General features: G+C 50.9%; 1 protein-coding gene across 6 annotated transcripts in view; it reads right to left on the reverse strand.

The window, feature by feature from the left end:
- Nucleotides 1-436: 436 nt before the first annotated feature.
- MIDEAS (mitotic deacetylase associated SANT domain protein) overlaps nucleotides 437-16,901 on the reverse strand; it is a 75,063-nt gene continuing 58,598 nt past the window's right edge. For 5 of the 6 annotated variants that reach the window (XM_015144043.3, XM_015144040.3, XM_077937787.1 and 2 more), the window contains 10 exons: nucleotides 14,861-15,206; nucleotides 12,674-12,740; nucleotides 12,045-12,187; nucleotides 11,831-11,934; nucleotides 11,259-11,334; nucleotides 10,498-10,586; nucleotides 7,934-8,083; nucleotides 6,606-6,818; nucleotides 4,637-4,833; nucleotides 437-4,345 (listed from right to left, as the gene is read on the reverse strand). In XM_015144043.3, the coding sequence (XP_014999529.2) occupies nucleotides 4,177-4,345; nucleotides 4,637-4,833; nucleotides 6,606-6,818; nucleotides 7,934-8,083; nucleotides 10,498-10,586; nucleotides 11,259-11,334; nucleotides 11,831-11,934; nucleotides 12,045-12,187; nucleotides 12,674-12,740; nucleotides 14,861-15,206 (1,554 nt within the window). In that variant the 3' untranslated portion in view covers nucleotides 437-4,176. 6 annotated transcript variants of the gene reach the window in all.

Here is a 16,901-nt window from a genome sequence, read left to right on the forward strand (position 1 = left end):
TTTAAGATGATACTATTGGAAGTCATGGCATCCCTCATGGTGGACTTGTCTACTCGGGTTGCCCAGCCAGTCCACCCTGCACGTGAAAATACTCTCCTCAGAACCCTGGCTTCCCGTTACCCCTGACCACACTGTGCACCCTGCGTATTTTATCCCAATGAAGCCGGAGTGCGCCATTTTTTGTGTGAGATACTGAGTTTAGACTTTTTCTTGTCTAAACTTTTGTAAACATCTGTTTGTCTGTGTCTACTGAGTCATCTTTTAGCCAGGCAAACATTAGTGTTATTTTCCTTTTCCTGGCTGGCATCGACAATAGGCTGCTAAAAGAGAATCCTTATGGCTCAAAAATGTCGAGTAATCTCCCTGCAAGCAAGACAAGGCCCACTTACATCAACCCCAGATGGTGAAAATCCCGAGAGAACATAGCATTCAACTCTGAATTTTTAAAACCTTATTTAATAAAAGGTTTAAAGATACAGAAGAACATTCAAAAGTAAATAAGTTACATAGGTACATTACAATCACATCAGCAAGATTCTTTAGTGTATTAATTTTTTCTTATAAAAAGCACACAAAAAATAAAATCTTCAGTCTCTATCACAACTGTACAGCAAAAGAGGTAATATTTATATGTATGTACACTATTTTAATATGTAACAGTCTTTTTCAAAAAGGGTGCCACAGGCAGCAAACACACAAAAGGCAGTGTCTGATCATTTTTGTTTCAAAATAAAAGGAATATACTTATTTATATGCTATTAAAATATTTGTACAATAATTACAGACTGTCAAGGCTGTTCCTGTGCTCTGTCCCCTCCAACAAGGCCTTCAACTTAGAGACAAATGAGGAAAAAGTGAAACAGCTGCAAATTGTTAGAGGCAAATATTAACATAGCAAAATGTGGGGAGGACACAATTGTTTTATAAAAATATCCCTACTTCCTGTAAACCTATGGAGTTAGGCTTGCCAGTCTGATAATAAATACCGTCCCAGAAAAGCGAGCCCCAGTGAAAACAACTAAACAGCTGAGGCTTGAGCATGTGTTGTATTCCTCCTTCATCTTAACATCTGGCACATGAGAAGAAAGAGGTTAGGTCACTGAGGCAGTTAAATATAGGCGATCCCTTTAGACATAAGCAGCAAAAGACCTTGGTGCCAGGAGTGGAAGGGGGCGCGGCAGAAGGGGTGGTATGTACCTTAGCTGTGAGGGGGGCTGCTGAAGGCATGGAGGACAGTAATGATGGCTCTGCCTCCTTGGATGGGTGGAGACCTCAGAAATGGTCTGCAGCACAGGCACTAGGTCAGTTTCCCGCCCTTAGCTGAATGCAGATGGATGCTGGGAGATGGATATGGTGAGATGGTGTGGGGAGGATGTTAAGAAAGCTGGAGGTGTTTATCACTTCTCAGAGCTCTGAATATAGGGAAAAAAACAACAAGAGACAAGCCCAGGGAGAAAGCACCATTAAGGATATACCTATGCCAGCTTCTATAGCTGCACCTACTTTATTGGCAAGTCACTTGCCACAATTACATCTACCCTCTAAACTTTTTAATTTTCACACTGTATCCAAGACATGAATGCATCCTGGAGCATGGACCTTCCTAAAATATGGTGTCTGGCAGGATTAATGCAGAGAGGTACCATCTTGATTTTCCCCAGTTACATTCACCGGGTCTGGTCTCTGTACGCTTAGAAGAGTAGAATCACTTTCTTGTTTAAACATTTATGGCCGGGCGCGGTGGTTCACGCCTGTAATGCCAGCACTTTGGGAGGCCGAGGCGAGTGGATCACCTAAGGTCAGGAGTTCAAGACCAGCCTGTCCAACATGGCAAAACCCCGTCTCTACTAAAAAAAAAACATACAAAAATATTAGCTGGGTGTGGTGGTGTGTGCCTGTAATCCCAGCTACTCAGGAGGCTGAAGCAGGAGAATCCTTTAACCCGAGAGGCAGAGGTTGCAGTGAGCCGAGATCGCACCACTGCACTCCAGCCTGGGCGACAGAATGGGACTCTGTCGCAAAAAAAAAAAAATTTTTTTTCCAAGTACAAGATGTTACCACTGAACAAAAGGGTCTCCTGAATGATGGAGGTTTCTGTTACCCTATGTCCATAAAGGGGACTGAAACCAAATATGGTTTGAATAGAAAAAACCTTGGGAAACGTAAGTAGCACTTTGGGGCTAAGCTGCGAAGGCACTCGTATTATACAAGTAATTTCGAAGAGAGCCTAAATTTGCTACCCCCCTGCTTCTACAGGGTATACCAGATTTTTGCTGTCTTGGGATACTGAGCTCATGGAAACCTGTGGAGGAAACTAACCGGGAAGTTGGGGATGTAGGTAGTCATCCAAGAGTCTGCAGGGAGAAGAAATTTGTTACTTCCACAGCCGGGGTCCTGTAGAACCACATTAATGTATAAATGGATGCTGAAAAATACCTGACAGTGCACAGTTTCAAAACAAAACTCCCTCTCCACTCCCAGTTACTGACCTGACGCTTCTTGGCTATCTCGTAAGGAGTAGCAGTATGAATACTTTCTGGCTCCTTCCTAATACATTGACCTGTCATACGCGCATTCACTTAGAATTTCTTTTGCACAACTCAGTTGAGTAAGATCAGAAAAACAGCTGAGCCCCGCTCTAGCCCCGCTATGGGACTGGACGTGAAGGGGCCTCCAGAACCTCCTGGCCCTTTCACTTCACCCATGCCAAATATGGCTTCTTCAAACCACAATCCAGGCCCCATAAACCAAATTAGAATCCTGGCCTGTTGCCAATTCCCTTAGGCAAAGCACAGCCAGAGAAGGGGCAGCAAGAACTGCCTTTGATCTCCCTTGCTCTGTGTGGCTTTGGTGACACCCTCCACCTTCCCACCCTCTTCCAGTGTTGCTATCATTCCTACCGGCAAGAGCTTCCAGAGCAACCAGGTGAGGGACCTTAGGGCCTCGGGAATTCGGGGGGGATGGGGGATGTCAAGATGCCTCGTTTTGGGATAAATGCACTTGGGCCTCTGAAAAGCAGGAGGCCCCTGGTCCCTGAGAGGATGTTAAAAATTAAATACTAAGAATAAATAAATAGCTCCCAAATGACACGAGTCAAGGAATGAAGGCTCCTGTCCAATCGAGTTAGGAGACCTCTCCCTCCTAGGGAAGGATCCAGAAATCTCCAGCGTGCAGGCCTGGGGGCTGGGTTGTGGATATCGACACTGGGTGGGGTGCGGTGGGGTTAGGTGTAGCTGCTGAGGTCAGGGCAGAGGCAAGGACGCTGGCTCCCAGGACGGGCAGGCTGAGCCTCTCTGGGACCTGCTCAAGGCGGAGCGCCCTTGGCAGCCTCCAGGACCCAAAGGTATTTGGCAAAAAAGGTGGGAAGCAGAAACAGCCAGGCTTGTCAAAAGCTCTCTCCGGCCTAACTCTGCAGCTTCCAGCCTCTGCACAGCTCCCTTCCCTGCAGCAAGATGAGTGCTTTGGACAAGAACGTTAGCCCCTTCCCCAACGCCGAGAAAACTTTGTAGGCCCAGCAGCGCCGCCAGCAAGCAGCAAAGGGAGAGTACCTGTCGCGGCCTCCCTCCCAAAGAGGAGGTGGCCACTCAGGGCACGGTCACGGGAGCAGCTTAGGCAGGACTGGAGACTGCAGGGACAGCACAGGTGTCAGGCTGCGCCCCTTCTCAGAGAAGCCAGCAGACTCCCTCCGAGAGTCCCTTTTTCTGGGGCTTGGGGCAGGGCCGTTGCAGCCTTCGAGGTCCTCTGGGGAGGAGGAATGCTGCTCCCAAGTGGGTGAGCTTGTGCTTGGCCGGCCACGGTGGCTTCCTGGAGGCCGAGGGGAGGAGGGGGAGGCAAAGAGGAGGGAAGAGACTGCGGGGCAGCAGAGCAGCAGAAGTCGGAGTGTGAGAGGCAGTGGAGCCCCTCCTGAGGGGAACGGGACTCTCCCGGTTCAGGAAAGCACGAGGACAACTTCCGACAGACCAAATGCAAAGAGAACTGGATCCTGGAGCCCTTAACGCTGCTCCCGGGGCCTTCATAAGTAAAAGAGCCGTTTATTTCATTGTCTCATTTGTTTCGCAGGGAAAAGTCCCTGCGATCCTCTCCTCACTCCCTCTTGAGATGCCAGGGTGTCTGCGGGCGCTGGCGGCGGTGCGGGAAGGGCCAGGGTCCAGGACTGGGCCAGCCTGGCTCCCGCGCTCAGCCCTTGTCGCCTGCGCCCGCGCCGCTCTCCTCCCGCAGAGCCTGCTGGTGGGCGGCGGCGGCAGCGGCGGCCTCCTTCTCCTTTAGCCTCAGCGCTGCAGCCTTCTTCTCCTGCTCTGCGTGGCTCTTCATGTGCGCACTGCGGCTCTTCACCTTGTAAAACACCCTGCGGCCGGGCAGGGGTTGATCAGGACAGCCCTGGCCCACCCCGGGGCTCCCAGCGCGGGTGCGCGAGCGACCCCAGCCTTCACCTTCACCCCCGACGCGGCACAGCCGGGGCTGGCCAGCTCGTATCATTTTCCGAAAGCTGCCCCATGACGTCACAGCCCTAGAAACCCGCTGAGCCAATCAGAAACGAGGCGGACACCGCCTGTACCTCTTCCCCCTCCCCCCCGGCCCCGCCCCCGCCGCGCACCAGCCCCCTGGCTCCCAGCGGGGACAGGGCTGGCCACCTTACCTGCCACATTTCTTACAGGGGAAAGTGTTCTCCTGATTCTGGGTCTTACTGAAGGTCTCTGTTTTTTTCTTCTTCTCTGAAAAAGGTAGTGCCCTTCGTGACTTCCCTGTCCCTTCCCTTGGCTTCTCTGAGGCCTGACAACCGGCAGACCCAGGGGCGTTGGACTCGTGGCTCCGGAGGATGAGGATGTCATTGGCCTGAAGAAAATCAAACAAGGAGAGTTGAGTGATCCAAGCGAACACAGATCTGGAATTCTAGAATCACAGGGAACCAGGGGCCTCAAAGGTCATATATACTCCTGCCAGTCACCTGGCATGCACTTGGGTCCTTCCAGGGATAGGACGACCATTGCCTCCTCCAACTCTGCGTCTCTGGTCAGCTCTATCGTTTACAAAGTTGCTGCTAGGGTAATTCTGTGGGGCAGCCCGAGCTGCTAGAGGCCTTGATGCGCCTGACAGGCGATCTTGGTGTCTGGGTTAATGAAGACCTGTTGATGTTTTCTGTCATTTAGTCCGCTCATGCCCTGTTCTATAAATGAGATTCAGGCCCCTGTGATGGGTCAGGTGCTGGGGACAAAGAGGTTGACACAGGCATGCCTGCCCTCAGAGCTGAGGGTCTGGTGGAAGGGACAGATGCATAGGTAGCTAGTTCAGGACAGCGCAGTGCAGGGAAACCAAACGGCAAGAGCAGGGGTCAGAGTGCAGAGCAGAGGGAGCAGAGGGGGCCTTGGCTGGGGAAGCCCCGCGTGGCCATCAGAAGTGGAACCCTCATGGGAAAGTGTTCACAAAAGTCAGCAGAACTCTGTAGGGCGTTACACAGAGCACAGCTCTCGGTGCAGGTGGTCGAGGCTCAGAAGTGGGCACACAGCCGTGGGTTTACAGTTTATGGGAGTTCTGTAAGCATGAGTGTACTACACACATTCCTTTTTTTTTTTTTCTTTTTGAGACGGAGTCTCACTCTGTCACCCAGGCTGGAATGCAGTGGCGCAATCTTGGCTCACTGCAACCTCCACCTCCTGGGTTCAAGCGATTCTCCTGCCTCAGCCTCTGGAGTAGCTGGGATTACAGGCGCACACCACCATGCCCAGCTAATCTTTGTATTTTTAATAGAGACGAGGTTTCACCATGTTGGCCGGGCTGGTCTTGACTCCTGACCTCAGGTGATCCACCCACCTCAGCCTCCCAAAGTGCTGGGATTACAGGTGTGAGCCACTGCGCCAGGCCTACTACACACATTTCTAAAAAAAACGACTCTCAAACAGCAGCAGCTCTCCAATAAACCCCTTCCCCTCCCTACTGCTTTCTGGGAGAACTCTCCCTGGTAAGGAGCAACTATGGCCGGTAGTCTTGCTTCTTGGCCTGTGATATATGGTGGACAGAGCACTGCACTAGGAGTCCAAGGACCTGGGGCAAGTCACTTAGCATCTCTGAACTGCTTTCCCCCCATCTGCAGAGTAGAGGTTAACTCTGCAGTGTGAGGAATTAATGAGATAATGGAAATGAAAGCACTTTGCAGAGATCGTGCCTGAGGGCCTATGATTGTCATTCCCATGGTCTCAGCTCAGTCTCATTCTTGTCAGGGGCTCCAGCTCTCTTAGGGGAGCCCTGTCCAAGCTACAACCCACCAATGCTCCCTCAGTGACCCACAAACCTACTGGGTTTTCACAAAACCTTTTTCCCTCTGAATCTCAGATACAGAAGCAGTAGAGTATAAAAATTAATCGCAGACTCTGGATTCAGGCTGCCTACTAGCTGTGTTATCTTGGGCCTCAATTTCCCCATCTATAAAATGGGAATAACAGTAATACTACATACGGTTGTGAGAATTAAATGAGTTAACAGCACAAAGTACACTTCCTGCTATTATGATTATAATGAGGATCACAGTCCTGCTCTACCCTCCCTCCCATGTCCCCAGGCCCAGCTCCACCCTGCTTGCCCTGGGCTCAGCCCATGGCGGTCACACTCACCGACTCATTGGCCTGTAGTGTCTGCGTGGCTTTGACTGCCGCTGCCCGCCTGCTGCGCTCTCGCCCCTCTTCCTGCTCCTCCTTCTCCTGGATCTCTGGCACCTCCTCCTCCCCCTCCTTCCTGGGCTCCTTCACCTCCCTCTTGGGCTCCAGCCTCTCTCCACTTGGGGACTCTCTTCTGGGAAGAGGCACCCTTGGGAACTTTTGGGAAGTCTATGGGGAACAAGAACAAGGGCAGTGAGCCTACAGCTCTGTCTCACTGCTGTAGCACAGATTCTGACCTGGCCGAGGGGTCATGGCACAGTAGCCATGGAAACAGAAGAGAGTCTCAAGCCCTGGGAGCACTTGAGAGAGAGCGAAGGGCAGGGAGGGTATATACCAGTCGCTCCCCATTGCCACCCATCCTCCTGGACACATGACCAGGAGGCATCCTTGGCAATGATGTGGTGAGCCAGGCAGGAGCCTTGAGTTCCAATTCCAAACTATCTTTGTAATGCTTTCTGTAGCTCTACTACCTTCCTACCTGCAAAATGGGCAGCAAACCACTCCCTGTCTTACAGTAGCATGTCACCAAACATGGACTTGCAATCCCAAAAATGATGCTAGGTGGATACATGGACACGGAATTAAGTAACATTCCCTTTTCAATTCTCTTTCAATCCTGATTATGCCAAGGACTCAGTCTCTGGTTGCTGCTAATGTGTCTTTTATACTTCTCTAGACTTAATAATCTCTTTAACAGAGCAAGGTCCGGCCTCAGTCTCAGCCTTGGCAGGTAACACAGTATCTAGCTAGAATTTAGTAACACTGGTTTTCACATATATTTTTACCAGTACCTTCTATTTATAGCACACAACCTTGGTTTTCTATTTATCACTGTGATATAAAGCTTCCCTTCTGAGTAAAAAATGAGTTGATTTAAAGGAAAATATTAAGTAATGGCACAAGTAGTATGTGAATATGACAACAATTCTAATGGTGACACAAGGTAGGATGCAGATATAGCAGAAATCAAAAAGGTGATACAAGAATGACTGAGGTTTGAAAAACAGTGTTAGAGGTCTGCTATGCGGAGATAGGAAGACGATGCTGGTGTGAATCCTGTGAGAAAATTACCCTGTGTATCAACACAATGTATTATTACTATGACACCAGCAGTATAGAGAGGAGAACCCAGCGGTCCAGGGCTCCTTGTGACTGTCAGGGACACTGTCTTCCTCAGCCTACCCTCTGCAGGCTCCTGGAGAGCATGAGCTCAGGCTCCCAGCTCAGGCCTGGCCCCAGACCCAGCCCAGGCTCTATGCATCTGAGGCTGGAAAAGGAGTCACCTTAATATCCACTTCAACCTCTTCCTGGGCCGACTTCTCATCGCTGGCATCCACATCCCCAAAGGTTAGAGTCCCATTGCGGCCGATTTTCACCTGCTTCTTGTAGGTGTAGTAGAACTCCACGCACTGGGCCACGGTCTTGGTCTGGATCTGGTTTGAAGTCAAAACTGAGGTCAGAACCCTCTGGTTTGGCTCATCAGCCTGGGGAGAATCCAGCCTTTCTCGTCCCTGCATCTTTCCCTTAACTTCAAGCCAAAATGAAACCCAGCCAACCTAGGAAATACAAGCATTTTTCCAATGCCTGCTCTGCAACAAACCACTGAGCAATCAATGCTTCAGCACTATTTAAAATAAGTAAATAAATAAAACAAGCTATAAAGGACAACATCAGAACCACCCGGGAGAAGGCAATGTGGATTGCGTATCAGAGGATATTACTGTATTTTTTTTTCTTTTTTTTGGAGACAGTCTCTCGCTCTGTCACCCAGGCTGGAGTGCAGTGACGCGATCTCGGCTCACTGCAACCTCCGCCTCCCAGGTTCAAATGATTCTCATGCCTCAGCTTCCTGAGTAGCTGGGATTACAGGTGTGTGCCACCACACCTGGCTAGGGTTTTTTTTGTATTTTTAGTAGACACGGGGTTTCACCATGTTGGCCAGCCTGGTCTCAAACTCCTGGCCTCAAGTGATCCTCTGCCTCCCAAAGTGCTGGAATTACAGGCGTAAGCCATCTCGCCTGGCCTGAATTATTTTATCAGGTTAAATTTCTTGGGCGTGCTAATGGTACTGTGGTTTTGTAGAATATCTTGGTTTTTAGGAGATACATGCTAAAAGCTTTTAGTCATGTGACAGGATGACTGTAACTTTTAATGATTAGCTGAATCAGAGAACGAGAGAGCTGTATATGTGTATGTCTATGTTTAGACATAGAGAAAGAGAAAGCAAATGTAGCCAATGTTAACGATTGCTAAATCGAAGTCGGGGTAGACAGGTGTTCATTCTACTGTTCTTTCCATTTTCCTATAAGTTTGAAATTTTTCAAACTGAAAAGTTGAAGGAAAAGGTCTGGGCACCATCTGTATCCAAAGCCAGCCCTGACCTGGCAACAGAGACGCTTTTCATTAATCCAGGCAAAATGTCATTTCTCTCCAGGGAGCAGTGGCTGACAAGTGAGCATACAGAAATGACACAGTGTGCCCTGTCGGGGGAGGAACTCAAGGGAAACTCACAAGAAAGCCCTGGGAAACCTGAGGAGGAAGTGAAAGGCCTAAGTCTTCCTCCTGACTCTGCTACCACATAGCTATCTGAGCTTAGGCAAGTCACTCACTTTTCTAATTTCAGTTTTTTCATGTGTAAATAGCCAATGGGGTTAAGTAAGGCTAGATCTCCAGCGGCCTGCCTCTCAAGCTCTGAAATTCTAGCTCTCCCATTGCATAAATCTATTTGCACAAATCTATTTGGACACTGGGTTTAGTTTTTGGGCGACTTTCCCACACGAAGAGGCTGTTTTCTCTGACACCATCCCACAGGCTCCCACATTGCTCAGCCACCGCTGGGCTGGGAGCTCCTGTCCCAGAGAGGCCAGGGGTCAGTGTGGGCCCTTTGTGTCTGAGGAGGAAACAGACATCTTTCATCTCACAGAAATGGCCAAGTCACACATGTATTAATTAGGCCGTTTACACATTTACTGTCAATTCTCTCTGACCCTTTGTTTGACTGACTAAAGGTCTGCTCATTTCATTAGGCACTGGGGCGACTCAGTGAATTTCACGGGCGTGTACTTCCCGTCAGTATTGCCCAATCAGGGAACAGAGTGTTGCTAAAACATAGCAAAGGACTCCTCACAACAGGGCCCTTGCAGGGGAATTCATCATCAGCACTTTGTCTAGTCCCCAGGGCTGTTCCCAATACAATCTACAATCCCAGGAGGAAGGGCATGCTTTTTTTTAAAAACTCTTCCCTTGGCAGTCTACACAATCCTCTCTCCCCACGGCCCAGATTTTGTGAGACAGAGCTGGAAAGATGCAACTCCTTGGATTAGCAAAGCATCTGCTTTTCCAGAAGAATATGGAGGGAGGACAAGATAAATCTAGGGAATGTGGGCTTGAACAGCTGAGTTACTGGAAGGCAACTCTTAGTCAAAGGAGGGCAGAGGCCCCCAGGTCAGTTATGCAGGCACTTGCTGGCTCTCAGTTCCCCTCACCCCAGGGGGCCCTCCCCCTGCACCTTCCCCTGGGGAATGGCTCACCTCTACTTGCCGCCCTCCTCCCCATCTTCCTCCTGCCTATTTTAAGTCTGATGCCCACTTAGGCCCCCTTCTGGATTGAGACCCCAGAGTTTGGCCACATCACCCTGAAGTGAGGAAAGGGTGCTTAGAATCAATAGAGAAAAGAGGCCTAATCTTTCTCTTTCTTGTATTGTTTAGGAAATTCTCTCTGAGGCTACTCAGTAGCATTGACCTGACTGCTTTTTAAGAGGGCTTGGTCACTGGCAGAGGGAGCCCTGAAGTCACACAGGCAGCTAGCTCCTGGCCCTCTTCTACCCCTGAAACAGAGCCCAGCTCACCAGCTTCTGCACCAGGAAGAAATCCTTCTTGTAGATGGCAATGCCTTTGTTGAACAGCTTCCTCTCGGCCATCTTCCACTGGTCAGAGCCTATGGAGCAAAGAGGCAGCGAGGGAGTGAGGTGGGCGGGGCCCTGGCCACCGTGGGGCCATTCTGACCAGCAAAAAAGTCTAAGGCCCATGGTCTCTGCAGGCATCAGAGCCGGCTCCTCATCCCACTTCCACCACACACTAGCCATGTTGCTCACAGCCTCACTCCCTTGCTTGTGAAATGGAAACTAGTATCGCCTAGCTCACCAGCTGTGGTGAGGACTTAGTAAGATAATGCATGTGAAACCCTTGGTGCTCTGCCTGGTGCAGATGAAATGTAGCACTAACATGGATGGAAAACATTGGCTGCTAGAATTATGTGACTCGGTCCATGTCCTTCTTAGAGTGCCCAGAACAGGACATACACTCCTGGGGCTAAGTTCCAGGTACCTGATGCCAATTTGGATGGCTCTCCTTGGGTTCCTGTCCCTGTGACCTGGGCTTTTTTGCCTGGATGGGCTCCCACCTGCCCACTCCCTTCTCCCCTCCCATCCAGGGCACAGGAAACCCCTGGAGAGCTACCCCAGCTTTGGTGGCAGTTCCCTCACTCTGACTCTTGGGTTATCTACCCTCCTCCTCCTGCCCCGACCCAGGGCTGTGACTCAGCACTGAGCAGGGCCCCATGGATGCTGGGGACCTCTCAGGGCACCATGCCCGCCACAGCCAGGCCCACCTGTGTAGTGATAAGTTGCCAGCGGATGGTTGTGGGGCCGCAGCGGCTTCTTCAGTAGCAGCTTATTCAGCGTTTCCTGGAGGGGAAGTGAGGGAAGGGTCAGGGCGCTGGCAGGGGTATCAGTGGTGGACAGAGCATTCTAGGCCCTGATAAAATCCTGAGTAGGGTGGGTACTTACTCTTGCCCCCCTTAACTGCTGAGAGATGAGGGGTTTGGTCGGGTGGTGAGATCACAGGGGGTGAGACTGCCCAGAAAACAGGCCTCAGGTCCTCTTAAGAGAGACCATGGCCCCAAGGGAGGCAGCACTGCTGGAGAAGGCTCTCAGCAACCATCCAGTCTGAGTCCACTGACCCAAAATCAGGGATGGGAATGGACGGGAGAACGCTGCACAGCAAAACCTGGGGGCCGAAACTAGGGCTCCCTCGGGTCAAGCCTCTACAGCCCCTTCCTTAGTCAGACCCTCCTACTGGCCTCAAAAGTGCATGCCAGCAGGCCTAGCTCCTGAGCAGCAGACATGGATCCAAGCCAGCCCCCACTGAGGGGTCCTCCCTCTGCTGGGGGCGCCTTCTCACCAGGATGTCTCCTCTGGACTCGTGCAAACAGTGCAGGGCTAACTCCTGGTTGGTGCCAGCACCAGGGAAAATGCTGGAGCAGGCAGCTGTCAGCAGGTCTTCCACTGGATCCACAGGAGCATGAGGGGGGAGGGGAGGAAACCACGTTCAGCTCGGGGCTGGGCAGGCTGAGGCCTGTGCCTGCCCTCACTGGCTGCCCCAGGCCCCTCCTCACCTTGCCTCTGCTTCTCCCGGCTGCTCTCTAGGTTCTCCCATGGCTGCCACACCAAGTCGGCCTTGTGGGGATCTGCAGCTGCCAGGGCACGGTCCCTGATCAAGGGGATTTCCGCCTGGAACCGGGAGCCCACGTTGATCCGTCTAGAGGAATGAAAAGGGCAGGAGGTGAGGCCTCACCTTGCGGGGACAGAGAACTTGATGATCCCTCAGGGTGGGAAGAAGATGAGGGGGAGCCGGCAGAGCAAGGCCTCAGCTAGGTGGAGGGAGTCTGGCTTCTAGGGGATTGGGAGGACAGTCTGACCTGGCACCACTAGAAAGGCAAGGTCCAGAGGCAGGAGAAGGGAGAAGCAGCTCCAGGTTTACAGATGGGAAAGAGCCTCTGGACCCCCCTTCCAACTCTCCTAGAGATAAGTTCAAGCTGAGCCGGTCCTTGTCCTTCCCTGCAACTTCCACACAGAGGCAGGGCGGGGACAGCAAAGTCCAGGGCCAAATACAGAAGCTCAGGGAGGCCCTCTCAGCCCTATGCAGTCCCCACGGAACCCTCCTGTTGCTCCCAGGGCCCACCTGCACACACTGCACCAGTGTGGCCACCCACACACCCTCGGCCAGGGGCAGGGCTGCACTTACGGCTCGATGCTCACTGGGGTCGCCTCCCCCATCACAGAGAGGACAGGCGGGGTGACTTCAGCACTGTCTACGGGACAAAGAGCAGGTTGATAAATAGTACCTCCTTTTAGCAAAGCACCCCCAATCCTAGTGGCTGCCCTGTATGTGCAAGAGTCACAGTGGTGACACACAGAGCTCACACAGGGAACACAGGCACCTGAGTCCTGGCTCTGCAGCCTGCCACCTACAAAAACGCAGGCTCTTCACTAAATATTTGGGTGCCTCAGTTTTCACACCTACCAAAAGGGACAATTACTACCTGTCTCCTAGAGTTAATGTGAGAACTGGATAAAATAACACACTGAGCCTGGCACTCGATAAAGATTATTATTACTGCTTCTACAACTAAAGCCATATCCCTGCCCCAGAAGCTCCAACACTAGAGAATCAGCTCCAATGTAAAGCTGTGGTTTTCTAGTAAAGAGACTGAAACTTTGAGCACACTAGGGAGGTGGTGAAGGGCATCGCTGTTATACAGTTATTGTCTCACTTTCTCACTTCCTCTTTGGATTTTCCGCCTCAGTTTCTCCCAAGCTAGTTTTTTTTCTTTCTTTCTTTCTTTTTGAGACAAAGTCTCACTCTGTCTCTGCCCAGGCTGAAGTGCAGTGGTGTGATCTCGGCTCAAGGAGTTGAACCTCTAAGTTCAAGCGATTCTCCTCCCTCAGCCTCCCAAGTAGCTGGGATTACAGGTGTGAGTCACTGTGCCCAGCCCCAAGCTGGTCTTCTTAAGGCCCCACATGATCAAAACACTCCTTTGCTCAAAAACAAAAAAGAAAAAAAAAAATCTTTGCTTTTTACTGACTCCCTGCTGCAATGTGAGATAAAACCTGCAACCCTCCCCTCAGAGTTCAAGGCAGTTCCGCTTCCATCTGTGCCTCTCACCACCCATGTGCCTGGACCTGCATCCTAGCTGACTGCTTATCTCTCGGCCCCTCACTCTCCCTGCATGGTCCCATCTACAGGCCTTTGCATCAGTCATTTCCTCTCCCTGGTGTGTCCTCCCTGCCCCTGCCCTCCTCCATCTCTGGGGCTCAGCTCTGGCCCCACCCCACTTGAATGCAGTCCTCACCAGCCCAGGCTAGCTGCTAGGGGCTTCACTCACTGGCTACAGATCCCACACTGCCAGGAACCTCTGTTTTTCCACCTCCCAGGCTTTCATGTCAACTCCCTAATGACCTTGCATTCTCTATAGAACAGACCACGGTGTCCTGTACATTCTTGGAGCCCTCACAGGACCCAGTTCAAGGCCTTACGCCCAAGTGTTCGGTAACTACTCGTGGGCAGACTGACCTCTCGCTGGCTGCCAGTCTGATCTCCACAATGACTTCCTCTTCCTACACAGCCTAGCCAGGGAGAAGCCTCCCCAGGAAGCAGGACAGAAGGCTGGCCAGCCTAGGGCAAACATTTTGCACCCACAGACACCAGGGGGCACCAGAGAGCTACACCATGGGTGAGGTCACAGTCAAAGGTTAATTGGCCAAAGGCATCTATGAGCTAGCTACTTCCACTTAATCCTCTCTACCACCCTAAGGGATTGGATTACCCCATTCTGCAGAGGAAATGGATCTCCTTGTGGAGTGGGCAACACTTTTCGGCAGGACACCACCCCAAGCCAGCCCAATATTTCCAGAGTGTCTGTTTTTGGCCAAAATGACTGTTTGAGAGCCCCAGAGACCAGATCTGCTGCAAAGGACTATGAGCAAACAGGATGGCCTGGCATGATGTTCCAGCTTTATGTGTGCTAATGCACCTGAGCCTAGGAAGTGGTCATTAGGTTGAACCAAAGGAAACTACTATTTGTGAACCCAAAAATAGTTGAATATTGGCAATTTCATCATCAACCAAGTACTACTAATATCCCCATCTTAATACTGAAAAAACTGAGGCCCAGGGAGTTGAAGTGACTTGCAAAAGTGGATGTAACAGTAAATGATGAAATTGAGATTTGAATCCAAGCAGCTGGGCGGGCCCCCCGCCCCTCCTTGTTGAATGAGGACAACCTCCTTCTCAATCTCAGAGAAGACAGAGCAGAGCTCCTTCTCTCAGAGTGTTCCAGCCCAATCCCGCAGCAGCCCCATAGGCTGAGATGCCTCCCCGCCCACTGCCCCAGCCCCGCTCCTGCCAGGGCCGCGGAGGGAGGTCACTCACTAGTCCGGAGCAGCGTGCGATGGGCACTCTTAGGTGTGATGGGAGGAGGGGCGGGGATGGTGTTGGTTGATATGATGGCATTGAAGTAGAGGCCAGAGCCTTCCCGCACAGGGCTGAGGATGGGGGGCGGCGTGTAGGGAGGCAGCTCAAAGCTCCGCTCAGAGGGGTGGTCAGCTAGGCGCACAGGAGAGCGCAGGTGGCTCTGGTATGGGGTGATGTTGGAGTAGACGGGAGGGGCGATGAAAGTGCCCGCCTTGGTGGGAATGATGAGGGGCTCGGGCCTGGGCCGCTGCTTTGGTTTCCGCACGGAAGGCTCCCCCTCCAACTTGACATTTATGTCTTCCGCCTGGAGAAGGAAAGAAAACAAAGATGGCTCAGCCTTGTGTCCCAGGGAAAGTGAAGTCTTAACCACAGCTTGCCAGTCTCACCTTTGGAACTTAGGCTGCCCACCACACCCACCAAGGCAAGCCTGAAAAAAAGGAGCAGGTCCAAAAGCCCTTATTGTCTCCTCTAGGCCAGAGGTCAGCAAACTTTTTCTGTAAGGGGCCAGAGAGTAAATATTTTAGGCTTTGTGGGCCACATGTGATCTCTGTTACATATTCGTCTTCTTTCCCTTTTTCTTTTTAAAACTAATCGTATAAAATTGTAACACCATTCTTAGCTCTGGATTTGGCCCCCAGACCACCGTTCCCCACCTCTGCTGTAAAGTGTGTGACAGGGCAGAAGAGTACAGTAGTTCAGGGCCCAGGCTCTGCAGCTGGACTGCTTGGGTTGGGACCTACCACCTTTATTGCCACTTAAAATTACTCAATCTTTCTGTGCATCTTCATTTTTAACATGGTGCCTACCTAGTAAGTGCCTACTTACTGGGGTAACTATGAGGACTACATGAATTAATACATGGAAATCACTGAGAACGCTACTTGGTACCTAGTAAATATTGGCTATCACTACTTAAACTCCAGGCTCTGCGTTAGATGAAAGTTCCTACTGTGTGCTAAGACCTGAGCTGGGCATGGGACTACAAAATGGAATGGACAAGGCCGGGCGTGGTAATCTCAGCACTTTGGGAGGTCGAGGTGGAGGGATCACTTGAGGTCGGGAGCTCGAGACCAGCCTGGCCAACATGGCAAAACCCTGTCTCTACTAAAACACAAAAATTAGCTGGGCATGGTGGCAGGTGCCTGTAATTTCAGCTACTCAGGAGGCTGAGGCACGAGAATCACTTGAACCCGGGAGGTGGAGGTTGTAGTGAGCCAAGATCGTGCCACTGCACTCTAGCCTGGGTAACAGAACTAGACTCTCTCTCAAAAAACAAAAAGGAAAAAGAAAAAAAAATGGAATGGACAGTCCTTGTCCTTGCAGAACTTTTGTTCTCATAGTATTAATCCCACTAGGAAAGTCTAGCCCATGCACACTGGCAAAAGTTAGCCCGCCTACTTCTACTTGCTAGGTGTGCCTCATGGGCCTCTATCTAGAATAGGGAGCAGGACTATAAGACAACAGAGGCCTTCCCTTGCTCGATTCCTATAATCTCAAAGGCAGAGAATGGAGCCCTACAGGGTGAGCAGCATCCAGTTTATCCCTCTGCATACTCAGTATAACAGGTAAGGCTGGCCATGTTGACCAAGTGGGCCTTAGAATAATGAGCTGTCTCCCTGCCAAGGTTCTGGCTCCCATAAACACCTTCCAGCAGAGGGCCCTGACTCCCCTTTGAGGCTGTGGCCATGTCCTTCACTCATCTGCGCCCTCTTTTCCCTTCTAGAAATTGGGATGAAATGAAATCGTTCATTTTTCTTCCCTTAGGGAAACAATATGATTGCACAGAAAAAAAAAAAAAAAATGCAGGAGCCAAAGGCCCCCCCCAAACTTTCTTGACAAGAAATCTAACCAAAAAATCAGCTGGCTGTAATCATTTGTAATTTTATAATAAGGGATTTAAACTATTCTGAATATTTGACAAAAACAGTCAGTCATGTTCATTTCTTAGGTGTGGTAATGCTACTGAGATAATGTTGAAGAAGAAAGAGTCCTTATGTAT

Source organism: Macaca mulatta, chromosome 7 (assembly GCF_049350105.2).
Source record: "Macaca mulatta isolate MMU2019108-1 chromosome 7, T2T-MMU8v2.0, whole genome shotgun sequence".
NCBI classification, from domain to species: Eukaryota; Metazoa; Chordata; class Mammalia; order Primates; family Cercopithecidae; genus Macaca; species Macaca mulatta.